At 43.2% G+C, this 27,771-nt stretch overlaps 3 protein-coding genes across 4 annotated transcripts in view; 2 read left to right on the top strand and 1 right to left on the bottom strand.

The window, feature by feature from the left end:
* b4galt2 (UDP-Gal:betaGlcNAc beta 1,4- galactosyltransferase, polypeptide 2) overlaps positions 1 to 4,901 on the top strand; it is a 164,180-nt gene extending 159,279 nt beyond the window's left edge. Inside the window, exon 8 of one of the 2 annotated variants that reach the window (XM_076746038.1) lies at positions 353 to 4,901. In XM_076746038.1, coding sequence (XP_076602153.1) covers positions 353 to 503 — 151 coding nt within the window. In that variant the 3' untranslated portion in view covers positions 504 to 4,901. The remainder of the gene's footprint in view (positions 1 to 352) is intronic. The other variant, XM_076746039.1, reaches the window with a different exon arrangement.
* Positions 4,902 to 5,427: 526 nt separating this feature from the next.
* LOC143329893 (von Willebrand factor C domain-containing protein 2-like) lies at positions 5,428 to 9,879 on the bottom strand. The gene is made up of 3 exons (XM_076746040.1): positions 9,348 to 9,879; positions 8,136 to 8,265; positions 5,428 to 7,921 (listed from the first exon to the last, which is right to left on the bottom strand). The coding sequence occupies exons 1-3, from the start codon at positions 9,696 to 9,698 to the stop codon at positions 7,731 to 7,733; spliced, it is 672 nt and encodes a 223-aa protein (XP_076602155.1). The 5' UTR covers positions 9,699 to 9,879; the 3' UTR covers positions 5,428 to 7,730.
* A 983-nt stretch (positions 9,880 to 10,862) lies between these two features.
* ccdc24 (coiled-coil domain containing 24) lies at positions 10,863 to 26,824 on the top strand. Its single transcript, XM_076745073.1, has 6 exons — positions 10,863 to 11,012; positions 14,728 to 14,888; positions 18,706 to 18,822; positions 18,952 to 19,056; positions 20,727 to 20,781; positions 26,723 to 26,824. The coding sequence occupies exons 1-6, from the start codon at positions 10,863 to 10,865 to the stop codon at positions 26,726 to 26,728; spliced, it is 594 nt and encodes a 197-aa protein (XP_076601188.1). The 3' UTR covers positions 26,729 to 26,824.
* The last annotated feature ends 947 nt before the right edge of the window (positions 26,825 to 27,771 follow it).

Below are 27,771 nucleotides of genomic sequence, written 5' to 3' on the forward strand. Positions count from 1 at the left end.
TCTATTTCAGCGGTTGCCCGGAGTCACGGGGAGTCTTGCGTGATTGATAAAACAGGAACGATTTTCCTTTAATCTTTGCTTTTTTCTTGTTAATTGCAGAATGATTTTCGTTGAATTGGTCACAACTGGTAGACATATGCAACAGGAAACAACAAATGTGCACCAGTAGAAGCTGTTCTGTGCCCAACACATTTCTACACCCACACAGAAGAAACAAAGAAGTTCATGTAAAAATCAAGGTTTTACTTTGAAGCTGTGGCAGTATTGTTTTTAATCAAAATGTCTTCATTTCTCTTTACCTCTGTTCCGTCTTCCCCTCCCTCCCACCTCTTCTTTGTCTTTCGCCCTCCAGATTTAATAAAATACAGAACACGAAGAACACGATGAAGAAGGACGGCATCAGCTCTCTGACCTACAGACTGGTTCAGGTCAAGAAGTATCCTCTGTACACAAATATCTCCGTGGAGATCGGCAAACCACCGCCCCGGCCTTTCAAGGGCTAGAGAGAGAGAGGAAGATGAGGGAGTCGACTCACGATGACCGGAGGGGAAAAGACGAGAAGAAGGGAGCTTATTGGAAGGGGATGAAGAGAAGACATATCCTGAACATCTGGACAGATGTGGGAGTGAAAGAGGAAAAAGCCACAAGCACATCATGGTCTCTTTCTCCCTCTTTACCCCTCTCTCTCTCTCTCTCTCTCTCTCTCTCTCTCTCTCTCTCTATCTCTATTTATCTCTGCTTTTTTTTTTATTTTGTAGATTTCAGCCATTTCTGTAACCAGGACTCAGGCTCTTTCCTCCTGCAACTTTTTCAAGCAGCCAATGGCTTCACACCTCCTACCTTTACCAATCAGTGACTTCAGAGTTAAAGAGTGTGGACCAAAAGCTCAAATATCAGTGGCTGACCAAAGTTTGGAAGCCAACGCTTTGATTATCAGTCGTTTGTAGAGTGGAGGGCGTCCGGCGGCATATCGACAGAGGGTACTGACACGAGCTATTGTTGGAAAGTTTCACGTGGAACTGAAATACTGGGCAGCATCGAGTGGGATTTCTTGGAATATTTGATCGAGGAAACATAATCAAAATGAAAAAAAGGCTTTTTACAGGGATGTAAGGGTGAGAAATACCTGCTGGTTTGGAAATGAAATGTCAGGAAAATAACAAACCTGGTGGACAACAAACCAACAAACACCGTCAGGAATGTTACTTTCCAAGGATTCACAGTGATGGTCAAGAGAGTAGACACAGTGACGTGCAGTGACGCTCCATGGAACTGAGTCTGATGGATTGCATATCAAAGAAATCACTAACAGACGATGGAACAATGACGTTTTTGTCAGGGAGTCACCTGTTTGGATCTAATTACTCAATCAAATCCTCCGGTATCAGTTAATGAATGTGTATTGTGCCTGCATCTACCGCAGACGACTCCAAACAGTGCTGGGACACGCTGGTAAAACATGTTCGTCAGCAGCAACAAACTCCTGAGAACTCTCTTTGTTCTCGCTTTTTTTATATATAGACATGAAAACTTTGGAGGCAGAAACGGATTTATCAGAGCGACGGAAAAGTTTTGCAACAAACCTAAACATATTGAAGATATGAAAAGGTTTCTCCTGCGCTGAATGCAGTGTGGTGGAACCGCCTCGGGAAGGCGTTTGAAATGAAATCGAGGAACTGAAGACAACAAGGCAGATATATACTGACAGCTCAGTCATGATTGTAACCCCGTGTGGCACATATTGGAGATTAGGTTCCTGGAAACTTTGTTTTTTTCGCTCCACTTGCAGACGGGGTTTATTTGGGTAATCTGTGCTTTGAAGGTACCTTTCTGTCTCTACAACATGCAAATAGCTGAAGGTACATTCGTATTTCTTAAAGCACAGGCTTGATGAAGTAGAAATGTGCTTTTCTCATGAGAAAACTGGACATTTGCCATATTTTCTGGACATATTTGGTGCACAAAGGGGTTAAAGATCAGAAATGAGCTGTCAGGATAAAGTCATCGCTCGTGTTGTACAGGAAAAAGCATTGCGGATACAAAAGCTCTTGTAACGTTTACACTGGCTGTGCAGACCAGGCTCGGTGAACAGTGATGAGTTTTGGAGGTCATTTTTTAGCCTACAATGTAACCTGAAGTCAGACTTTTATAAAGTATCACAGTTAATTAAAACTCATTTGAAACTGTTACTATGCCATTTTCTCTCTCTGCTGTCTACTTCTTTCTGTCTTTGAGAAAAAGGCCATCATATCCGGAAAGAGGAAATTATAATGTGAAGGTCTTCTGTGTTGAATTGTGGATTTTAAGGCGGTAATGAGAAGTTCTGGTTCGGGCGGTTTGGCTAACATCTCTATTGCTGCTTCAGATTTTATCGCCGGCTGTCAGCTCTGCATCTGTTTTATTACACTTCTCACATTTCATAAATTGATCAAACAGTCACATTTTTTTTATTATTGTTTTAATTTTAAAACTTTTTTTTTTTTTTGTCTCATATGAGTTTCATAACTTTCCCTGTGTGGAAAAAACCCAACAAAATCTTTGATCATGACTCCGTCAGTCACTCTTATTGTTCCTCGTCTCTGCTGTTGACGCTGTTCCAGCTGACGCCTAAACACCAAACTGATGCCTTCAGGGAACGTTATTTCTCATTTAAGGGTTGTTCATGAAGATTTGGGTTTCAATTAACGCGTATTTGTTTCGGCTTCAGTCAAGATCTTGAAAACACCCGTACGAAATGCGACCACCTGTCTGACATTTTAAACAGACAGATTTTATGTGTGCGTTGCTGTAACTGTTCGAATTTTGCATCATTCGAAACAGTCCGGAGCTTTTATTTTGGTGAAAACTGCGTATTGTTGGCCTCTTCTTTGGTCAGCCTTGGCACAAATGTTCCCATCTGTTTGGCTCTCCGTTATCTTCGCCTCAAGCCTGTTGGATGGTGTAATACCTCCTCTCCTCAGCACACGCTCCCTGCCACACACACACACACACACACATGCATTCATTCGCACTGTCTTCCCTTTTTTCTTTGCATTATCTCCTCTTTCATTGCCTCTTTCTTTCTTACTCTGCCAGTCCAGGCTGTGCGTGTCAATGGCACTCTGTTGTGCTTTGTGGTGGGCCCACTTCAGGCACAGCTGTGTCTCACAAGAGTGCTTCTCCTTTCAATAGATATCGACAGAGCCTGGCTTTGTGTCTGAATCTGTGCCACTTACTGTATCTTCATTTTTCTTTTTATTCTTTCTCTGAGCACACATCCCTGTTTGAGAAGCCCTCTGCCTCCCCCTTTTCTCATTCTCTCCTCACACTTTCTCTGACTACCCCTTTTCCATTTCACCATTTCTCTTTTCCGTGTTTTGATATTTGAGCGCAGACCCTTCCTGGTGGGTTTCAGTGTCCTCGCTGGGCAGACTACCTTCTCTATACTGTTTACAGCTTACCCTGTGCAATATTACGGATTTGTATCAGATCTGCCCCATATCCTGCTCTAAAGCCATTGTTTTCAAGTGGGATATGAGGTGTTGGTTTCAGTTCAGTTTGTCTTGCAGTCATGTCTTTTTTCCCAAATTGATTTCTTCATCTTTTGCCTCTAATTCAGCTGATTTGTAATCCTTGTAGTCAGTACACAGCAGATAAAATGACAGCTGTTGCTTGGATTTTTTCCTGTTCTTGCAGTGTTAAAGGGGCACTCCAGTGATTTTAGAGTCTTAATTCCACAACGTTAGGTGACTTCTGAGAGATACATGAAGAAAAAACAAACTCAAAAACTGAAGCAGCAGAAGCTCAGATAACCTGATCCAAAAAGACTGGATCCTACATTTCCCACAATGTACCGGGAGAGCATCTTTCATAGAGTTGCAAAGTTGGAGGAGCTATTTTTGGCACCATGGTTTGCTGAGGTAAAAGATTTTTCTTTTTTTTTTTCTCATTTTTTACAGTGTTATATAAGCAACAGAGTTGAAGCGCTTCAACTGTGTCAGGAAATCCTGTGAATCTCAATACATAGGCGGAAAAATTAACTCCCATGGTGCAATTTGGCAGAAAAAAACAATCACAGACCTTAAGTTCTGTTACATGCACTGCTAACAGGGAACAGAAGCTACACATGACTCTTGCTTGTTGGCTAATTTGCCAACGACAGTCCTTCTTCATAGCAGGGACAGCTGAGGCTCATGGGTATTGTAGTATTTAGAGGCATCAGTCAAAATAACTAAAAGTGCTGATGACATAAACCTGTAGGATCGTGACTTTTTGCAGTAGACTGCATTGAAAAGTTCCCTTCAGAGCCACAGAAGACTTTATACAGCTGTCTTTACAGGCTACGGTCGTACTCGTCACGAGCAGTAAACTGAACTGAAGTGCCCCTTTAAAATTCTAGCTTTGTCAAGGCTACTCTGACAAATAACAGACAACCCTTTACGAGGTCAGCAACATGAAGAAAAGTACAAGCTGAGATGTGACAGATATTGAAAAAAATGAAAGATATAGCAAGAGAGACGCGGCCCCAGTGTGTATAAACAGGAAGTCAAGATATAGATGTAAAGATCAGCGCAGGAACTCAGCAGAAATAGTATTTGAAACGTTTCCTTTACTCATGAAAAAGAACAGCCGCGAGGAGCGTTTGAAGTGTCTTATTGGACTTTTGAAGCTGATCCAGTTGGCAAGCAAACCTCAGGTGGTTGAGTATTTGAAACGTTTCCTTAAATACGCTTTTTGCTGGTCTGCTGCAGAGAGCAGACAGGACTTTCAGGCCTGATGGGCATTTTTAAACATTTACTGTATCTCTAGCTATGGTTTTTTTGTACATTGAATGTTGAAAATGTTATATCTTATATAGAATGCATTATGTCATATCAAACCTACTTTTTCTATACAATCAATAAATCTGACGGTTAAAGATTAAACGGTGGTGTTGTCAGTTAATTGCTGTGTGTGCGTGTGTGTGTGTGTTACTGTGATTGTTTTCTGTCTCAGGTTTCTGGTGGATGAATAGAAACTTCATAAGAAATTAAATTCACCTGCAGACTGAGGTAACATCAGCAGTTTTTGTCAACTCTGTTTACTGTGACAACCCACATAAATCTGTTGCTGTTGTTTCTTTGTGGCCTCAGTGAGCCGCTGGACTGAAATGCTCTACAACCACCCGGTGGATTACATTCAGCTTGACTACTTTCCTGTCCTTCCTGCCACCTTCCCAACAGTATAAATTTATATTTAATGCCACAAAGTTAAAGGTATCTCTTTTACTTTCTACTTCTTTTATTGTTTTGCGGGGAGAGCTCGTCCCAAACTGTCAGCAGAAAAGCTCTGCAGGGAAATCAGGAAGGCGCACTCTCAGAGAGGAGCCCAACTGTTCACAAAAACAGCAAATCGCTCACAGAAAGTGAAAAGACGCAACTCAGGAGGAAACACAACGTGACAGATTTTTAACGGGCATGAAAAGGTGTTTTAATTTGGAATATTTTACAAGATGTCTTGGTAAAGCTGGGGCATATCAACAGCTTGACACATGACATGATTTGTGCGTGTTATTCAAATCAGTTCCCTTTTATTTTAAACATATTGAAACTCAACTTGAAGGAATAGTTTAACTCTGAGCAATAATACCAGTCATTTCACAAAATGTCATACTATTCGTCGAACCTCGTTTCTTTCTGATTATTCAGGAATTAAAATGATGCTATGGGAGAACAGTTTTCACATCTTATTCATTCTTTGAAGATGTTGTAAATACAGCACGAGTGTATTCATTCCTAAAGTATCCTGATAAAATAAGATCCTGAAGGTGTTCATAACCCTAAAACTTTAAACTTAATCCCAAACGTTGCATAAAGAAGCTTTTCAGGGAGAATTAACGCAGTGAAACTTGTCAGTTGTGTTGACGTACTTCATGCAGCTGCAGCTTGGGAGCCTTAAATACGCAGCAAAGTAAACGCCACTGCAGGCTCCAACACTGCACATAAACACATAAGAAGATTATTTTTGGTTTCCATTCAAAGGTCCCTCATGATTAAAGTGGTAGATAATGACAAATAATAGACAATGTGTCGCATATAAACCTGTATACGATGACACTTAATGCTACCTTTCCTCATACACTGAAGTTCACTCTGAAGGGAATAAATGACAACTGTCCGCTTTGACAACGGTGGAAGTAACAAGGACGGCTGCCTGTACCAGAGGCTGCACATGCTTTCTTGTGGAAAATTAATAATGCAGTTAATTAGGGATTGTTGTTCCTGCTCTACAGTGTACACGAACAAATAACGTTCCCTTCAAATGAAACCCTGTTTTCAAATAACGCCCGTGTCTACAACTACAGTACAGTCATATGGTAGGCCATAGTCTCATACATTATATTTCAATTAGCATGGAAACTGAACTGCAGAATTTATAGTACAGTTACAAATTGTTAATCGCTTTGCTGAGCCATTTCCTAGTCTAAATTGCATCACAGCTGCGCATGCATTAGGGTGCTGCATCAAACCGTGACAGGTCAATTACGATTTTTCATCATCCTATAATATCATTGGCTTTGTTATGTTAGTTGTTTCCCCAAGCAAGTGCCTGAAGATTAAAAAAAAAAAAAAAACACCTCCTGGGAAAATAGCTTCTATAAGCTTGCTTAAACATAATCAAAATCAAACTTTTTGAAGAAACTGTGGACAAGCAGGTACAATATAAAAGGGTGAATGTGGTCACTTCTCAAGGGTCAAGTTTGTTTTCTCTACTTCCTGACAGATTTCTTAAATTATGGATTTTTCTGTAGGAGTACAGACGTTCGGCACAAGGACTGAGGGTGTCTGAGGCTCCGCAAATCAAACATCTTAGTTTTACATCACAGCTGTGGTCCACATTATTAAATAGAGAGTTTTAATCCTGTTTTCATTGGTTTTCAAGGAATTCATCCTCTCAGCTGGTGGGATAAAGGCTTATCTGCTCTTCCTTACATATGGCCATATTAACCTTAGGGGTCCACAGAGTAAAACATTTGCTGTCGGGGCCCTATTGATCATTCTCCAACCACCCGCTATGCATTATGTTTGTACCAACCACTGCCTCTGTGCTGGTGTACAGTAATACTGCCTGGCCACAAGGTTTCTATGCCTCAGTTAGTTTGTGGTAACTTGATAAAACACAACTTTATTTTGAAATTTGCACCATGGAAGAACAAAATAAACTAACATGATGAAGGTCTTACATCCAGATACTGACTCTGAGCACGACAGGACTACAGCGTTATATAATAATGCAAGACTTGCCTTTGTTGATATTGCACTGTGCTGATTTCTTTAGAAAAATGCAATTGATCGAATGGCCAAAACCCACTTGTATGCAGTGAAGCTGCAGCTTTGACCAGTCTGTAAATCAGCCTTGAATTTCCACCTGTAATATGCAGCTAATGCCTGATAATGGGCCAGCCTTGTCCACCAACGAGTCAGACTCAGTGGGTCTCATCAGTATTGCATAAATGTTGGATGAAAAGTCCTTGTGTGATGGCAGCTGACCTGTTCTGGTGGCTTTTGGTATTATTTTTTAAATGACTTCTTTGGTCCTTGTTCAGCTCTTGAGTTGAAACTTGAGTTTTTGAAGTTGCAGGTTGACGTGTAGCTCTATCACTGACACGCACATGACGCTCAGCATGCTCTTAGGGATGGAGGACGAGGAGATGGTAAGTCATCAGGGATTGTACGTTAGAGTAACATCTGCTTCTCTGCCAAAGGAGTGAATCAGTTTTTCTGGGCGGACGGTTGTTCAGGTGTACAGTTTTTGAGGCTTGAACAGGTGGCGAGACGGTTTCCCTCCCAGTAGCCGGCGTCCTGGCCGTCGTGACAGCGACACTTGGTGCAGGAGTCGACCCAGGTGGGCTCTCCTGCGGGAATCACCTGGCTTCGTGATGCATTAACGTAGCAGTTGGGACCTGGAGGGAGACCAGTAAGAGAGGTAAGTGTAGCTGCAGCTGAACAGATGCTGCACACAGGGAGGCACATAAAGTGGAGAGTATTGTGCACGCACACTCAGCCCTGCATGCAAATGATCAAACACATTATGGTCACATTTGTCAGTGGTGCTCATGCAATAGAGAAGATAAACCTCCTGTTGGCCCTCTTTTTTTTTGGCTATGTGGAACTCACCATCCTGGCATTCAGGGCAGCATTTCCCGGGCTGGTAGACGGGGTTGACACATGGTGGAGGAGCACAGTCTGCAACTAGACAGCGGGCGATGCCGTCACTGTCACAAGTGCACTGCTCACATTCGGATGGCTGGAAAACCGCACACACATATACACAAACAGCGTGAGGCTCAGATCAGATCTCAAACCAGTGCCCCTCATCAAGTCCTCCTCATGCCATCTCAAAAGGGGGCGCCATTTACCTCCAATTCCCTGCTGTAAACTCCAGTTACATACCAGCATACCATTCTGTATTTTACTGGTTCAGAGATTTGGAACAAAATACACTGAAAAAGATGTAAACAGGCTTAACCTCACACAGTTCTAACACACAAGCTTAGACGGACTGTTTCATGGGTGTCAGCTTAATTTCAAAAATATGCTTCGTCATAGACACATTTGAATGACACAGAGGTCACAGAAAAGAGTGAAACCCCCCCGAAGGAGAGCAAGAGACCTGAGGTTTACAAATAAACCGCATGAAGCTGCTGCTCACCTTTGCTTCTGTGATGTCTGTGTGACAGACACTTCAGTTATTAAAATCTAGGTACTGCACATTATCTACAGCTCACCTTTCTGCAGAATAAACCCTGACGTTAAACCCTCGGTGTCTGTCAAAATGCTTTTAGTGTCCTTCTCTAACATTTCTGCTAGACATTAGTCCTATGCTGTACATACAGTTTTTACAAATACACTGTAGTTTAGAGCTGTGCAGTGACATTTAAACCATTCCTAAAAAAAAAAAAAACAACCCATGATTGACACCAGAGCTCTGAAATGCTGCAGTATTTCATATTGAGGGAGTACACACAATTTTGGACCTAATGACAATGTGTAGACCCTTCCACAAAACAAAGGGGCCTGCAGCCTACTTCTGTGTGATCTTACCTTTCATAAAAGTCAGGAGCTGCAAAATTGCACTGCAAAAACACCTGTAACCTTCTTGAAACTATGTCTCTAATCACAGGTTTTTAAAGTGGACTTGAGCAGTTTGGGGGAAGAGTGACTTCAGCCTCTTAGACTGTTTAAAGCATTTTTAGATACCAGAAAACATTTAAAGCCATTCAATAACAAGAGTATCTACAGGGCCATGCAGTCTCCATCCATGCTGGAAGCCATCACTGGCCATCCCCATCTTTGAAAGTTATCATGTGTCATCGCTTTCGGGCTCACCTGGAAGTTCTGCCCCAGTTCGTACACCACTCCCCGGTACTCACACCCGATCTTCTCGCACCTGGGGCAGCAGTCGGTGGGGTAGTGGCTGACATGGATGCACGCCGCCGGGAGAGAGGTGCACTCAGTGCGGGAACATGCGGAGCCCTCGGCGGTGCACTCACACTGGGTGCAGTGATCGGAGTCCAGAAAATACCATTCCCCCACGAAGTACACGCTGCCGTTGGCCTCGCAGGTGCTTTCCTGCTGTCCGGCCACCGAGAAGCCAAAACCGGCCTGTGCGCAAAGCAGCAGTGCCAAAACGGCCGTGCGTACTGTGCGCTCCAAGGACGGACGCTCACTGAAGACCATGATGATTTATTTGATTCACCTTGTCCGATACAAAAAGTTAACAAGCACGTTAGTGAACTAAAACGTCCACCGTAGTCCAGTTGGGATTGGTGCAAAGATTACCAAGTTTACAAAAATGTGTATTACATTGTTACTGAGCGCAGAAATCCTTGGCGTTGCTCTCCCTCCGCAGCGGTCTACTGGGGCTGCGCACACTTCTGCACGGAGCCCGGAAGGGGGTGGAGGTTGGGGGCATTAGGAGGGAAAGTTGCATTCATTGCCTTTCTTAGAGCTCAAACGCCAGTCTCAGACGCAGCCTGTCCCTTCCCCAGATTACCATCTTGAAGTGTGTTACTCCAGACTTTTATAGAAGCGCAGGTGGTCTCGTGTGTAATTACTTAAATTAAACACAGAATAGGTAATTACTTACTACCCTGTTGCACTGCGTCATTCTGCGTGACGTGTTGCGGTTTCGTTTTAACAGAAGTCGAACGTGAACCGTGTGTCCGTGAAATAAAAGACTCATATTTAGAATTCTAGAAACCAACCGTTGACTTTTCTGAACGATCTCGCGATATCTCCCCTTAGTAACCGGGATGTTTACCCTGGCTACCATAGCCTCGCTACATACAAGAAACCGTTAAAGGTGAGCCTCTGTTTCTGTGTAGCAGCGCAGTAAACTCAGTTTTATTAACTTTTATTAACTTTTGTCTTGTATTGCACAAGCGGTGCTATGCACTGTGAACTCTTGGCTTTTGTCAAATGTTGGGTTTTTATTCCACAGGTGGTCAGACGGTTAGCTAGCTAACATTAGCCGTGCTGCACTAAAATAGATACTAGTTTTTAGTGATGTCATATCATCATTAATGTGTATTCTTATTTTACTGTTTTGGCTGGACAGGTGGTGCTGTTTTGAGTAGAGCTGCAATAATAAGTCAATTTTTTGATTTGTCAATTTACAGAAAATTAAACAACTCTGCTGATAATCAATGAATCATTTTAACATGAAACATAACATGAAATACTGCATGAACAGCACTCAAGTTCCTTAAAAGTGTACTTCAGTCAGGTTCTTAATTACATTCCACCACTGGTGTCAGTCTCGTGAGCCTCTCCCAGTTATGGCGTGTATTGTTATGTTCCTCTAGATTCTTTCCATTCCTTCACCCCTAGATTGCCAATCTTATGCAGTCTCCTGATGGAAACCAGCTCTGGTGCCCCAGCCAGTCTCTGTGGAGCCTGATTGCTGAACATGTAACTGGGTCAGAGCTGCCAAAGATCCGTGCAGCACTGGGCCACTCCCTGGTTGACATGTATACAGAGGTGCACTCTGAGGTAAGAGGGTTGTTATGACTGCAAAGCCTCTTATTCCTTCTGTCAAAATATTGCTACATGCTTGACATTTTAGTTTTTCTTTAAATTCAGCCGATAAAACTTGTTTCACCCTCGCTGTTTTCTTCGTTCAAAGAGTCCAGACGCTGGGTCTGTTTCTGGTAGGATTCACAAGAATACCATTGCACCATCTACAAGAATTTCCTGTTGAGCTTGGTTTCAGGCTGAGTCAAAAATTTGCCCAGCTAAGCATTCCTGCCCAAACAATTTATGAACTGTGGTGTCAAGTTGTGTATGCGTGTGTTAGTTTGGCTGCATACACTCATTAATTACAATTCCCGGACCTCCTTATAAAAGTTAAATGCGGGTTAACTGGCACTGTGCTGCAGTGAAGTCCAAGTGTGAGCCAGACAGACATCAATATTTACTCAAGGCCCACTAAACTCTTGGCCCCAACGCCACTTTCATGGAAAACACACAAAAAGGCCTCCCTGAGAAAGACTTGGAGGATCAATGAGAAAAATCCACAGCTATGGTGGAGTGTTACATCTGGAACAAAGTCTGAGTGTCAGTAACTGCTGGCGCTTGATTTGATATGGACATAGAGCCTGTTTTGACTGTTGACTGATTGATTAGCCGGCTCATCGCGTCAGCTGTAAATGAAACTCAGAACATTACAGTGCTTTGAAAATGACCTTAAAGCCAAATGTGAAGAAAGGCCGCCGAGTCTACCGAGGGAACATTCCTCCCGAGCTGAATTACATAAGAGAGGTCATGCCGTGTGCACTTAAGACCAAATCTGTCGCTGTAGATTTCACACAGACACAAAGCATTCCTCTCCTCAGCGTTTTCTGTAGGATATATAAATCTCTGAATTTGCTCTTTTATGTCTGATATAGCGTCACATTCCTTGCTTTTCCACTCTTGTACATTCTGCCATCTTCTCTTTTTCTTTTGCCGTGTGTTTGTTCAGTGTTGAAATCTCTCCATCTGTAGATGTTATCAGGCTGCATTGAGCCAACAGGCCAGCCGCTGTTTGCAGAAAAACACATGTCTGTCTCGGCTCCAGACCACACATTGTTGTTGTGACAGTTAACATGAAAAAAAAAAAAAAATCACGTGACAACTACAAAACACTTTTTAAATGGATGCATGCACACACACAGGCTCGCACTCAGACACAGTTAAACAGTGAAATTAAACGTCTTTTACCATCACGATAAATGCATTCAAAGCACTGTTTAAAGAAGCAATAAACCTAAAATCAAACTGGGATGATGCAGAGTAAATCAGTTCATATACACTCACACTCCTGTCTGCACACACACACACGCACACACACACACACACACACACACACAGAGGCCCAGTAAGCTTATTGAGTCAGGGGGTCGTTATAACAGGGTTAAAGAGGCTAATCCTCAACTGTTGATAAAACCGTTAGCAACACATATTCTTTGACTCCGCATGTGTCTGCGCAGAGGAAATGGATGTGTGCATGTGAGTGTGTGTTCATACGTGCGCCGTGTGTGTGTGTGTGTGTGTGTGTGTGTGTGTGTGTGTGACTTTGAGTGTTGCTCGGGTGTTTTTTCACCTACAGTCGGGGTGTATGCAGTGGCTGGGTGTAAAGCCCTCAGACGGAAAGAACGACTTAGGCTGAGAGCTTTAAGAAATTTCCAGAGGAAAGAAACAAAACAAAGCACAGAGCGCCTTATTCAACCCTCAGACGGGTGCATGCAGGTTTCCCTCAGTTATTACTTTTACTGCAGGTTGGATCACTTACTCTTCTCGTTTTTTGTCTCTGCTCTTGTCTGCCTATCTGCATGTCTTTCTCTTCCTGTTTTTTCTCTCATCCGTCCCTCTCTGCCTCTCCTGCTGCCATGTAATGAATTCCAGCCCTCAGTGAGCCTCTGTGAAAAGTAATAGTCGATCTGCAGGCGATTCCCCCATTCCTCAATACCGCCATTCCTCCCTCCATCAAGGTCTCCATTGTCTCCAGCGGTTAGATCAGAGGGAGCATTAGCCTCTCTTTTCAAGTCGCTCTGCAAGGCCAATCTCTCTGTACCTCCCTCCACACCCTCTACTTTGAATGGAAATGAGCCCTTTAAGTTAACTGTATTCTAAACCCCAATTTAAATAAGGCTTTAAATAATTCAATATAACGGCTCCTTGTAGGTTTTTAACTGACAGGTTTCAACAACGCTCCCTTAAAATAGCTCCTGGATGAGATCAACAGTCTCACAGCAGAGGGAGGGAGGGAAAAGCCTATGAGCCATGAATCCTGTAACATAAACACCTCAACACCCAGAGACAGACAGAGGAAGCCACTGTAAGCGAATGGGTGTGTGTCCAAAGTACAGTGTGAGTGTACGCACACACCGACACACATGCAAAGACCAGAAGCGGAGTGTTTAGTGTCCCCCAGTGTGTTCGTTTGTTCGTATGATTGGCAGGCAACAGGTGCAGAGGTGTTAATCGTACCCAGACTTCCCCGAGACGCACATGCACACGAGCACTCGAACACGTTTTTCACATTGTCTCTTTTTTAACCCACAGTGGTTTATCTTTTTATTTTTCCTTGGCTGCTACGTTATGGTTAAATTATGGTGATTTTTCGGCTGCTGTCTGTAAAAGTTCAACTGCAGTCCTGGGTGCTCAGCCCTTAACAGACTCACAGAGGCAGTCATGCATAAATACTGACCTTTTCTACTTTTTTTTTTAACTTAACAAGTCATTGATCTGCAGTGATAATCCTAAAAAAATGACAAATATTAAAAAGTTGCCTGTGCTCCATGTACATGTTCTTTAGTTGTCAAGATAACGTAGTGTGACAAAGCAATATATGGTTAACAGAGTAATTTTAGTGATGTTTTAAACAGCCTCCCAGCTTTTTTAAAATCAGGTTATACATTTTTATGTCCCTTTGCATCCAAAAGTCATATTGCTCCCTGTTAAAGGAAGACTATGGTCAGTGTTTACAGCAGTTTCCAGTAAACAGTGTCGTCTTTTGCCAAGGACAGCCCTGAAAATGTTTTCACAGATAGAAAGTGAAGAGGACAGTTGAGATAGATTACAGTTTAACGTCTGCAAGCTGTTGGTCTTAACATTTTTACTCAGCTTTTTGTGCCATTGAGGTTTTTAACTCATATGCTTTCACCAATCTTAGATTAGATAGACAGATAAATTCATACTTTTTTGTTTGGAAAACTGAAAACAGAAGGTGCCTTTTCACTGTGGTGTTGAATTTTGGTGCCACATTAAAGAGGACTCCTGCACCTGCCGGCTGAGTATGCACCGGTACACTCACAGTATAATTGCTTTTTCACAGATTATAGTCACATTTTGGCCTCACTGAGACTGGAAAAAAATAAGATAATACTCCACCGCCTTCCCTGAGACATGAAAAGTCCCACTGTCATCCTCAGTCAGGGAGGCTGTCAGGGGGAGTCACCGGATGACGGATGTCTGGATCACTGCTTGCAGCGTATTGCAAGTGGACTGTCCACTCTGCTCTAAAAGACTGACTCACTAAATCATTTTGAGTTTTGAGAATATTTTCATTTATCGCTTCCATCGCTTGGGGCAGGATCATGAGTTGTGAACGTGTCACCTGGCCTCAGTCTGTAAAGCACGTCTTGTAAACGTCCTGTTACGATGAGACGTTAATGTATGGAGAACTCCTGGTTGTCCTCACTTACAGTAATGATGGTGTTTGCAGGCGGAGCTGTGGCACAAGATGTGGCAGGAGAGCCAACGAGGAGACAAGAGCAGCGGGGCGGGGACCCCTCTGCCTGACCCCCCTGCAGTCAAAGAGCTGGTGAGAGCCGAGGTCAAGATGTTACTACAGACCCTCAGAGAGAGAGCCACCCGGAGGGGGGGGTAGGTGTAAGATCTCACACATATAAGTCCACTCTGTACATTATTAGAGAATTGTTCAAAAGTGTGTGCAGCTTTTGGTAAGACAGTGTTTATAGTCTCACACACAATTGGTCCGTCAGTCGGTAGCTGACCTTGATGAAATCATATTTTTGAACCATGTCCCCAGGAAATTAATTATTTCGACTTTCTGTTTGGATTAAAGCCTAGATTACATGTTTGACAGCTGCAGCCTTGATCCAAATTTATAAACAGTCAACATTTGCGTGATTTGCTTTTTTAATATTAGATAAATGCACTTCCTCTCTTGATAGTTCTCTCTGTAAAGACATTTTTTCCTGCTCAGTGGTCTAAACCAAGCGACACAGAGGTGGTGTGGATAAGTAGGTTAAGACCCTGCTCTCACACTCTGTGCGTCATTTTTCCCCCAACAAAGAGTGCCATAAAATGCTATATTGTGTTCCCTCGGATGGAAAGCAGAGGAACAAAGGTTTTTTGGTGTGGGGATGCTGCAAACTGGGATGTGAATTGTGGAACAATAGGACAATTATAGGAGGGAGACTTGCATGGCCCGTGCATTCCACACCACATGGCAGCTAGCCGAGATTTTAAAGATCCACTCACTGCCAGCTTTACTGGAGCTTTACGTATTATCAATACTCCTGTTAAAATTGTTAAGAGTTTGTGTGCAAAAATACTAACTGACCCCATTCAGTGAGATGCTCACAGGGAGAATGTAATGACACTTGGTACTCTGCGTCGGTTTTTTATGATGCGCCGCCACCAGAGAGTTATAAGCTCCTCAAGAAGTGGTAATACTTTCTAATTGCTGTTTGGTGTTTAATTTCTACAGCTAGCTAATCGTACAGCTCAGGTCACAGATGAGCTTGTAGCAGTTGGCAATTTAATGACATGTATTAATATACTCTGAAGAATGCCATAAAACTGTTGGCGGGATAATATCTGGTAGTGACGCTGCCCTACATCCTTACATTATGTTACATAAATTAGGCTGTTAAATTGCACTGTGTTTGTGAGGAAGTACAAGTGTGTGTGAGAGCCCACGTGTGAATGGGCTGGTTACTATCCCAGCAACTGGCTCGCTGCTGCCAGGAATGTCGCCCCATGTCACCTCCCAGGTTTTGCTGCGACCTTTTAGGAAAAGCACAACGTGAGATGGATTGTTCTCTGTTTTTGTGACAAACCATTTATTGCCTGACAATTTGTCGACGTCCTTTTTATTGTGATTTTCTTCTTTCTGGGTCCATTGTGTTGTGTCGTTAAACTTTAGGCTGCAGGCAACCATTTAGGTTTTTTTTTTTTTTTTTAGGTCCTCTGTTTGGAAACCACTGATCTAACAGATTTGTTGCCATCTCCATCTATTAAGTAGAGTCTACGTTCATTTTTACCAGTTTTTACCATTTGTTGATGCCTCATTTGATCCACTCCATCCCCATCCTGAACATACAACACCAAGACTCTACAGCCATGCTAGCTACTCTGAGAGGCTTAATTAGACATAGCAGTGCTTTTAGCTAAATGCTAACATCTGTGTGCTAACCAGCATCGATTAAGCTAACATACTGACAGTACAGTGACAATACTAATGCTGATGTTTAACAGGTATAATGTTCACCATGTTCACATCTTAGTTTAGTGTGTTAGCATGCTAACATTTCTAATTTTGCGAGTATTTACTCATATTGGACAAACAGAAATTTTGACCCAATGTCGCCTGTAAAAGAAAAGTCAGAAGATCACCAAAGTTAGTGCACTTCATCCTGAGGAAAACATGAATGTCTGGGCTTTTGACAGTCCAGTAATTGTTGAAATATTTCACTCAAAACCATAAATGTGAATCTTTTGGTGGCGCTCAGTGAAAAGTCAGAGGATCACCAACATCATTAGAATTCACCCTCTGGGGGCCATGAATGTCAATGAAACATGCAATGGAAATTACATATAAATCCATCCAGAGATGTCAGTTTCAGCCAAAGTGGACCCATATTGCCATCCCTAGAGGCACAGTACGAGCTGCGATCTGCTGCAGCATTGAATGTTTTCACTTCAGTTCCAAATGTAAGACCTCCCTCAGTGCGGTCCCCAGCCATATCTTAGACAAAAGAAAGAAATATAGTAACGCTAGACTGGTGCTTGTTATAAGCACTCAGGAGGCAGGGACTTATTTTGAGGGCTTTCTCTTAAATCAGGATGACACTCAAGGCCTGATGTTCAAGCTGACAATCCAATATCCAAAAGGCCACAGGTCTGATGCCCGAACAGCACTGTTCCTTATTAAAGTGTCACTGAGCAAGACACCAAGTGAAGCCACACTCCGTCGCACATCACAAGTCACTCTTGTAAAGTGCTTCAGCTGCAATGTAAATGGATTAGAAAAAGTGCCATTCAGAGGGGGAAATATATCCTGCTGTGATTGGCTGTGTAGGAACACCACCAAAAGAGTATTTGTGCCACACAGACTCGGCCAGCACAAATCGCTTTTCCTCTTTGAAGTTGGCTTTGGTATATTTGCTGACCTTGATACGTGAAACTGTGTGTGTTTGTGTGTGTGTGTGTGTGTGTGTTTTCCAGGCCTTTGATCGTCGAATTAGATTAAGTCCCAAGTGTATATCAGCTGAATGGCTTTCAGGAGTAAACCGAACACACTTGCCTGTAATAGCACTTCCACTTAATAATGCTCCACAACCCTCTGTTTGTCAATTTAGCTCAATTTAATATGCTTTGTTGGCATGGAAATTGAGAAAATATTGCCAAAGCATCCAAACACAGACCAGCATCTTTCTCTCTCATACTTTCCCCCGGAAATTATTTTTCTGTGTGTGTGTGTATTAACCTAATTTACTAGACATGTTGCCAAGAACACTTTCCTATATTTGCAGCAAAAGCCGAGCTAACTGATTTACTTAAAGCGACATCAACAGGACGGGGTGAAAAGTAAAAATAGCTCTCGTTCCCACACCAGACTTTTCCTGTGATTTTAACCATTTGTATGAGGGTGTGTGGGTGGGTGTGTACCTTGTAAAAGTCAACTGATTTATCTTATTGGCCTCCTCCTGTGTGGTCCTGACATCCTCGTCATCCACCCAGACACACCCACACACACACACACACACACTCACAAACACACACATCATTATCTGAATGGCTTGAAAAGCTGCATTTTCCCTCATGTAGCGGACGATTAGATTAAGCAGAACTGACCCGACTGTTTCCTCTCACAGATCATCCAGAAAATGTAATGCTGCAGCTGCTTATCTTCCCCTTCCTGAGATCTGTCCTTGTTTTAGATAATCTTTCCAGATATTGTAAAATGAGCCCGGTTCTAATAATAGAGTTCTCGTAAATTCACGCGTTGTGTAGCCTTTATGGAAATGAAAGCACCATCAGGTCATCCCGCATAAAGCAAGGATGTGACTCAGTGTGACTCATGTGTTCAGTCAGTCAATGAGTTTGTGTGCACTTTTCACACAGTTTGGTGCAATTAAATAAACGCTTCACAGGTGACTGAGTACAAATATAAACACTGAAGGAGTTGGAGGCTATTGTACACAACAAATAGCAATTCTAAAAATGAAATAGAATAAAACAAATAGAATAAAAGGACCATACAATTAAAATAATTAGACTCAAAAGCCAAACTGAAGAGGTAAGTTTTAAGTGTATGTTTACTGATATCAATACAATTTACATGCAGTAAACTCTTCCAGCACGACTGAAAACTCTTATAAACACTGAAAGAGCTGCAGATAAACTGACTTGTATAAAGAGTCTTTCTTCGTCTGTGCTGTTGCTGCGATAGAGATGTTGAGGAGCTCATGTTTCGGTACAAACCTGAGACGGTGGACTACGCTCTGGGTCACCTCGACAGCTGTTATAGAAACTGTACCAACCCTGAAGATGCTGATGCTGGAAGCAGGTAAGTAACGCTGGTACAAACAAGACTTGGATGTTTTGCTGAAATGAGTTCTATTCATGATGCATAAGATCTGGTTTAATCTTCTTTTGTGTACTCTGTTCTGTACTCTTCTCACCTCGTCTCTTCCAGACCGAGCTCTCACTGTTCAGTCCAGTCCAGTGCTGAAGATGAGATTGAGGCAATGAGAGTCAAGCTGAATGTCACTGACATTGACCAAGTGGTGGATCGCCTCAAGTGAGTTGCACAGAGCCGCAATATCTCCTCCTTTCATAACTCTGCCATCCTGTAATCAGATTTTTCGTGAGCCCTCTTGGGTGGTCCTGACCCCCACTAGAATAGAGGATCAACAGACAGTGTGTGCAGATTGAGCAAACAACACGTCCCACTGGTGCAGTACAAAAACCGTGTCATCATCATGGATTTGTCGTTCTAACCAGCAGAGATGCGTCGTGCATGTTGTGTATGTGTTCTGTCTTTGTGGTCTGATTAATTTGTTGTAAATCACATAATTCACATGCGCTCTGTTAAGTCTAAAGCCTCTTTCAAACTGGACAAAAAAAGCCACCAATGCCCACCAACATCTGGCTTTTGTCTGCAGCGGGAAAGAGTGCAATCAGCAGTCATTCCTGGGTCAAATGACTCCTCAGTAGTCACGGCTGTTTATCGGCTCCAGCTCTGATTGGCCGTCATGGAAGCATGACATCCGGGTGGGCACGCTAATATTCACCCCCTTTCTAACGTGATGGTAACGAGCGTTTAAGTTCTGGACTTTGGCACAAAACATTGTTAAACAGAATTGCCAACTCATTACACTCTGTATCCTTCTCATCATCATCATCATCTCGTATAGGATATCAAAAAGTAACCACCATGATACTGTTCTCTGTTTTCCGACGCATTCGTGACATTGAATGTGACACAGCAGAAAGACAAACTCGTCTACTGGTAGTGGGAATGGAGTCTATTTTTAGCTGTTTACCCACATTTAAAAACCCACATACGTGCACTAATTTTGGTGTAAAAGTGTTACAAGTGAGCTCCTCGGAGTCTCCTCCTTTTCCTCAGTTTTTCCCCTCTCCTCAGTGGCTTCCGCTGCTCTGCCTCCATCACGCTCCATCCCTCCTTTTCCTTCCTCCATCCCTCACTTTGAGGCCCACAGGGCAATACAGTCGCTGGGGCTACCTTGGAAGAAAGGCTCCCCCTTTCTCTCTCCCTCTCTTTCTCTCCCTCTCGCTCCCATTTCCTGACTCGACCAGAACAAAAGGCCCCATTGTCAGAAAATGGATCCCAGAGCAGGCAGAAGTTTCTTTTTCATCTGAAAGAAGTGAATAAAGTCTACTATGGTTATGTAACCAGAGAAGGAGAAAGTGTGTAGGGGGAGAGAGACGGAGGGAAAAGAAAAATAGGACACTGTATCCTCAGTACCCTTATGAAAACTGCAGAGGATAAACTCTGAGCAGACACAAGTGCACCTATTCTGTTGTGTGATGGGTTTCGTTATCAGTCTGTGGCACAGTCTGCCTTCTGGAAAACAACACAGTGTTACATAGTGCAAAGCCTACTTCTCACAGATTTAACCACTGCACAAACCTCTAACTTTTAGCAAATGTCACACACAGCTGTTGGAATTGATCGGACTCCTGAAACGGATATTCAGTAGTAAAAATGTGTGTTTACTGCATTTCAGAAAACAAACCACAGCCATCATTAAAAGAAAGCTCAGCGTTTAAGGTGTTTGGCTGCGTGTGCGTGTTGTGACTGTCAAGTGCAAAGTTTCCACTTTGACCTAGATTTTAGTTCTTGGCTCAATAGTTCTTTAATGAAAAACAACTGGGGTGCTGATGATAAACGTAAATCTGTCTGTCTGTCTGTCTGTCTGTCTGTCTGTCTGTCTGTCTCTCTAGGACTGTCATAAAGGAGGAATGCGAAGCGCTGAACAGGCTGGTAAAGCATTTAAAGGTAAGAAGGACGAGATGGACAACAGCCAACTGCCAAGTGAATCTTTAATCTTCTTTGTTTTTCAGCTGCAACAATGATCCAAATCCTACAGTCATTTATGGGAAATCAGGCCAAAACCAAAATTTGGATTTGCTGTATTGATACAGCTGTGACAGAGTTTACAGTCATACAATATAACCTTGAAAGCATCCTGCGTTGTGATTCTCTGCTGTAGACGGGATGGCCTTTTCATATTGCAGTATTTGTACTATGAGATTTTTTTCAAGCATAATCATTTTACCCTTAAGTTTCTTTACATATAGGAACAAATCAGCATTGCACAGTATCGCAGGCTGCATGGTCCCTTGCTTGGTCTGGTGTTCATTGTTGGTTGCACCGTTGCACAAGGAGGAAATACTCGAGCTGTCTTATGCATCATTTTGTAAACATAAACCCAAACTTGGCCTGACTTCTTTCGTTTCTGTGAAATTTTACTTGAATTTGAAGAAAGTTTACAGAGTCAACATGAGTTAGTTGTTTCATGCAATTTGCACTCCAAATGGGTTATACATAACCATAATATTGTAATATAATGCATCAACCAGAGGCACTTTTCCCCAAAACAGAATTTATTTATTTTTTTTAGTTTGAAAAAGAAAAGTTTGGACTCCCTCAGGTAGACCTGCTACCTCTCTATTGGCACTGAAACGCTGCCAAGGTTTCCATGTACACACACAAACACATGCACACACACAAACACAAACTCGCCCGCACACACAGGAACCCTGCTAGGGCTCAGTCTAAGCTTGTTTTTTCCATCTGTCTGGCCAAGAGCTTTGCAGTGCTGAGTAAGATCGATCTCCCTCCAATCACTCAGATTACTACATTTAGACACGTACACACACACACAAAGAAACACACATGTATGTGTACAGCCGGGCTACACTGTCATGCTTGTCTGACATTGTGCGAGACCCAGACAGTGAGTTAGTTAGAGGCCAGATGTCGGACTTCTGTGCAGACCAGATGTGGAAGTTATCTCGCTGTAGCCTCTGTGTGTGTGTGTGTGTGTGTGTGTGTGTGTGTGTGTGTGTGTGTGTGTGTGTGTGTGTGTGTGTGTCTGCCTGGAAATGTCACATTGCCAGTTTGTCTGTAAATAAGACAAGTTGAAAAAAGAAGAAAAGTGAATGACAATGGTATCTCAAAGTGTGTGTTTCAAATGTTTGTGACCAACAAAAACTGAATATGGTGTGTGACCACAGAGAAGCATTGTGCCTGCTGCACGAGCATCTACTTGTGACGTGAAGATCCCGAAGATAAGCCAGACATCACAGGTACTGCCTGTGGAAGACCTCATCAGGTTTTTCACTGTGAGGAAAAACGAGGAAAAACTGGGCATAGGAGAGGAAAGAGGAGACATTATGAAAGTAATGTTTCCGGACCCAACAGTGTGTTGCTCCAGTCTTTAAGACTGGAGAGTGTGAAGCTATTGTAAAGAGACTTTTCTTGGTCGTCATGAGGCATTTACTGTAAAGGCACTTAGTGTCTGTATCAAAAGGATCCTGCAGTAAAGCAGAAATGTGGCAAGAAACTGTGTCCTCAAGCAAAGGGTTATTGTCTGGTGCATGAGCAGGTGGGGTGAGGCTGTGGCTGCAGTGGTGCTCTTACAGCACGAGCTTATTGTGCACTCCCTTTATTTGCTGCAGTGATAACTCATCAGTGCTTGGAAGGGAGGATATTGGTACTGAGCCCTGAGGATCATCTGTGTGATTTTTAGTTTTTACTGTAACACAAAACTCAAAGCCTACAAATACGTTAATTCATCCCATGTCCTCAGTTCAAGGTGCCATTTAGCTGCACCTGATCTGCATGCTGTTATCGACTGGGGGCTGCACACCTACTGTCCAAAGGTTGAGAGATGTTATATGATGATATGGTGCAGTGAGACGGGTATGCAGTGATGGTGTACTTGGGTGTAGAAATATTGCACATATTCAGCGGCTTAAAGTGACATTTACGTAGGTATTGCACATGCTCCAGTGATGGCAGCATATTAGTCTTGTCAGACTGAGGAGATGAGTTCAATAGTGTCACAGCTTTTGGGAAAAAGCTGCTTCTCTGTCTGTTTGTGCTTTTTGTGGATTGATCTGACTTGCCTGCCTGATGGGAGGAGCTTAGACAGATGGTGCCCTGGGTGTGTCATTTCTTTCATTATTTTCTTAGCCCTCTTCACACAGTGAGCGTGATGAAGATCTGGTGATGGCAGCTCAGCGCCGACGATGTCCTGTGCTGTTTTCACAACACGCTGGAGGGCTTTTTTGTCAGCTTTGGTGCAGCTGCTGTTCCAGGCTGTCATGCATTTTTTGTTAGGATGCTGTCTGTGGTGCATCTGTAAAAGTTGACAAGCAGCTTTTGGGGGAGGTTTGCTCTCCTCAGCATCCTCAGAAATTTGCAATTTGCAACCTCACTGTTAGCTGGAGCTACATCCTCCACATTGGTCCTTTAACAATAGTGTTTCACCCAGCCCACACCCCTGGGGGACGCCGGTGCTCAGGGTAAGGGTGGAGGAAATCCAGTATCCAGTTGCAGGTGGAGGGACTTAGTCCAAGTGCATGGAGTTTGTCGACCAGCTTGTTCGGTATGATGGTATTAAACACTGAGCTGTAGTCAACGAAGAGCATCCTGACGCAGGTGTTTCCAGGTGAGAGAGCGCAGATGGCGTCCTCAGTCGATCTGTTAGGCAATCTGGTGATGGTCTAGATCAGCTGGGACAGTGAGGAGAAAATACAGGTGGACAGCGGGGTACAAATACAGACACCACCACAGACCTCTGGTGGGTCATATGTGACGGTTGCGAGAGATTTTGTTTAAGTCTATGCATTGTTTTTTTAAGGAAATCCTACTCACTGTGCCTTCAACGTCTGTTTTGTGAATTTCAAGGCTTGTGATTATTAGCTATGTCTTTTGGATTTTTTTGTTGTCTGTGCAAGTAAATGACTGTGAAATGGGAGGAGGAAAGTATGTTAAATGTCACAAATGTAAGAGTGTTTGCAGCTAAGCTGTGCTGTGCATCGCTTTAAGTCATGATACTGTTCACTGTCCTGCTTAAGAACGGTCATGACTTTCTCATCATCTACACATTTGACACAGCTGAGATTGGTATTGATTAAATTATATAGTATTCAGCTATTAAATGGAGCCAAATCAGGCATTTAGAGGCTCAATACAATATGATCAAATTGCCTTTTAGTGTAACAGCTAATCATGAATTGATCCTAAACACAACCATAATGACCCATTTTCTCTTAGCAGGAGGGAGGCTCATGTAGCAGTTTGGTCCAGCAGCAGTCTGAGAGTAACTTCCACATGCATACAGTGCAGTGTCTCAGTTGTTCAAAGCATGTGTTCGCTGTAAAGTCAGTTGATGGAGAAAATGTACAGGTTTTGCCGAAGGTGACTGGTTTCCACTGAGAGTTACTCCAGTAAGCTTTCTGCCAATATCCAGGGTTTGTGCTCTGGGTGACAAAAAGGAAAAACCAACATAAAGTGTATTATTTAGGAGTTGGGCCACCACATGGTGCCATTCCCTCATGGTGTTTTGCTGAAGGTGGTGGAGAGCGCTGGCTAACGTGTCGCTCCAGAATGTTGAGCTCTGTTGACTGTGAAGGCCGTAGCGTATGAGTCCACTCCCATCGGGATATAACTGTTTCATCGCAGGATGAAGGTGATCACTCAGAGCAGCTTTGTATTGATTTGCAGTGACCCTTCCCTCTAAGGGGACAAGTGGATCCAAACTATGCCAGCAAAATGTCCCCCACAGTAAAACAGAGCCACCGGATCCCCTCACTGTAGGGGTCAAACATTCAGGCCGTCTCGCCCACTGAAGGATGACTCATCTGATCATATCACTTTTCTTCCATATCTCTGCAGACCGGTTCCTGTGCTTTTTGCAACACTGAACTCTCAAATGTGCATTCGTCTTTGTAATGAGGGGTTTATGGACTGCAGTCCTCCTATAATAACCCTCTCTAGTCACCTGAGGAAGAGTTGCTCTTGTTTTTATCCACATATCACACTAATGCGAGAGCATCATGGTCACAGAAATGCGAGCTGTCAACCACAATTTCCAGCCCCCTTTACTGATGTGTTTCCCGTAGATCTAAATGCAGATGTCACTTTAATCACTGTTCCTATTGAAGCAGCAGCCAGCTCAGCAGTCTCTGTGACTGCAGCTCCTGACATCTGTGCCCCAACACTGAACCCTCTTTCAAAGTCACTTAGATCTTTTCCTCTTTCCATCTTGATAAAACACCAGAATCAACTGGGTCTGCTCAGCATTTGCACACACGCCACAGAGCTTGATTGGATGTTAATTGCTTAATTGTAGCGTGCAGTGCGCCTGTGTGGAAGCATCTGCATTTGTTATGTTTCTCCGCTCATATATTCAGATGGATTTAGCTTTCGAAAGATTCATGTATAAGGATGATGACAGTAACATGCAAGCTTTCTGAAATATCAGGAAGTCAGCACCACAGTAATGGGTTCAAACCCCACATGGACCACAAAGCCTATTTTCGGAGTGTGTGTGTGTCTGTCTGTCTGTGTGTGTGTGTGTGTGTGTGTGTGTGTGCACGTGTGCTTTAGAGTTGTTTTGGATTTCACTTCACTGTCAGAGACTCCACACATACTTGGTCTGCAGCTCTGAAACACAACACAAGGAGGTTTGGGTTTGAATCCCTCTGGGAAAATAGACCAAAAATATATGTTTTAGCTGTCAGTCTCCAGGCTTCTGGGTATGTTTGAGTGTGTGTGTGTGCTTGTTTGTTTGTGTAATGCACTATATACTGTAGATATACTGTAGTCCATAGTCCATGTGGTTGCTATAAAGACTCTCCATTAGTGTTTGTGCTGGTGTGAAATGAGTTAAGGAGGCTCAAATTGCAAACACATGAAGACACATTTTTCAGTCAGGTCTTTGGTTTTGCCATCTATGGACACACACACACACACACACACACACACACACACACACACACACCACTATGGTTTTCATTTGCTATGTATATAGATATTTGAGGCCAAATTATGATGGAACACTGCTGCTCAATCGTTTAGTGGTCACACACACACACACACACACACACACACACACACACACACACACACACACACACACATTCCTTTCCTTTTCCTCCTGATGTTATTTTTATCCATTTTCCTTGTTCCTTTGCTCTGTCCAAAGGCTCAAACTTTCTTGAACATGCTCAACACATTTACCTTTGCCCACTTCCACCACCGTCACTACACTGAACGTGTCCCAGTTTGTGCCATCGGATTATGTTAAGTACAGCCAAGCTGCATGAGGAACATAAGCTCTGTCTCTCTGTGTTCTGTGGTTGTGCCTCTTGCAGGGAAATATCAGACAAAAGTGTCGGAGTCAGTGCGATAAACCAGAACCGACGCTTACCGGTGAGTCCGTGTACCAACTGTTTGGTGTTTGCTGCCATCTGGTGGCACATTATTGCCCCACACATGGTGTGAGGGGACAGCCCTCTTCATCCTCGACTTCCCTTTTAATCTTCAGCTCAGAGAATACATTTACAGATGAAATGGGAATGCTGATCGTTTTACCCACCCTCCATTAGCTGGTAGAATCACTCTGAAACATATTTATGAATGAAGACAGAGCGATTGAGGACTCCAGCCAAATCCATCTACTCGGGGCCAAATGACAGTGAAACTAATTTGAGTACATTAGAGAGCAGTCTGGGTAAAACAGTTATTGAGTTCATTTTCAGAACTCAAAAATGAGCACTTTGGTTTTTTATGCACTAGGTGACTGTTATCTTTTGATGGTTCCGTGTACTTAAGTGTCCGACAGTGTGTTTCAATCATACTTCAGAGTGATGGTTTCAGTATTTTTTCAGACTTCTTTCGAATCTCAGTGCTGTTGTATTTGCAGAGCTGAGAGAGCTGAGAGGGGCTATTCAAATGGACTTGGAGCTCTACCCCTCTATGTCTGCTGCTTCAGCGCCAGCTTCCTCCCCTCTCCCTCTGAAGGAACTGAAAAACAGGTTCAGGTTTGTTTGTTTCAACCCCCACAGAGGCTTTAAGAGGGCACCATTTACAACACTATTCACATGATAGAGGGCAACACCAGTTTAATACAACTGCACACACTGTACGTCTTCCCTTTCAGGCCTGACCAGAGGGCGTACCACAGACTTCACATAACACACATTACAATTAATTTGTGCCTTTCGATGTTTCGATGTAAGCACGATGTTGCTCGTTATTTATGAAACAAATTCTGTTTTCTCTGCTTGTCTTTCTTGATCTGATTCCCCTTCTGATTCCTTGTCCTCAGACAGTCAGCAGCACACAGGGTTTCTGAGGAGGCTCTGCGAGCTTTAAGTGCTACGTCAGCCCTAAGACCACATCCACCCGCTCCTCTGTGCCAACCCAGGCCGCCGTTCAGCGCTCCTCCTGGCAAGACCTCCGCATCAGTTAAACTAATTCATTCACTGTCTCGGAGTCATGGACCGCAAAGAAGCACATCAGACTCCAGTGGACCGAGGAAAACACAAACACCTATTTGCAACAGGATCACCACTTTTCAGCATACAAACAGCCACTTTGCCACTTCACCCTCAGGGCCCGGCAGTGACCAGATAATGGTTAAAGCCACACGCAACTGCAGTCTTTCTTCAGAGCAAGATAGTGCTCATCTTCCCTGCAGGACCCCGACTTCTAGTCCTAGTTTTCAAATAAAACCTCCAGGAGTCTCAACCATCCACGAAACCCATCTATCCTCCCGACGCAGTATTCACAGCCCAGGCAGAAAGTGTGATTTGTCACCACAGAGAAAAAGCTGTCCAGCCTGGAGGTCAAGAAACATCAATACTACCGCCTCATCCCCTCACCGGGTTGCAGGCAGTTACAGCAGCAATAGCACTGACCACTTCGTGTCAATGACAAGGAAATCAAAGACACAAAGTGGTACCTGTGCAG

This window comes from Chaetodon auriga, chromosome 12 (genome assembly GCF_051107435.1).
Source record: "Chaetodon auriga isolate fChaAug3 chromosome 12, fChaAug3.hap1, whole genome shotgun sequence".
Classification (NCBI taxonomy): domain Eukaryota; kingdom Metazoa; phylum Chordata; class Actinopteri; order Chaetodontiformes; family Chaetodontidae; genus Chaetodon; species Chaetodon auriga.

Bases quoted from the DNA above. Each gene is read 5' to 3' on its own strand.
- ccdc24 (XM_076745073.1), top strand. From the start codon at position 10,863: ATGCAGTCTCCTGATGGAAACCAGCTCTGGTGCCCCAGCCAGTCTCTG. The intron at 18,823-18,951 runs GTAAGTAACGCT...CGTCTCTTCCAG, and splicing joins GATGCTGATGCTGGAAGCAG to ACCGAGCTCTCACTGTTCAG. The intron at 19,057-20,726 runs GTGAGTTGCACA...CTGTCTCTCTAG, and splicing joins CAAGTGGTGGATCGCCTCAA to GACTGTCATAAAGGAGGAAT.
- LOC143329893 (XM_076746040.1), bottom strand. From the start codon at position 9,698: ATGGTCTTCAGTGAGCGTCCGTCCTTGGAGCGCACAGTACGCACGGCC. The intron at 8,266-9,347 runs GTGAGCCCGAAA...GCGGTTTTCCAG, and splicing joins AACTGGGGCAGAACTTCCAG to CCATCCGAATGTGAGCAGTG. The intron at 7,922-8,135 runs GTGAGTTCCACA...GTCTCCCTCCAG, and splicing joins CTGCCCTGAATGCCAGGATG to GTCCCAACTGCTACGTTAAT.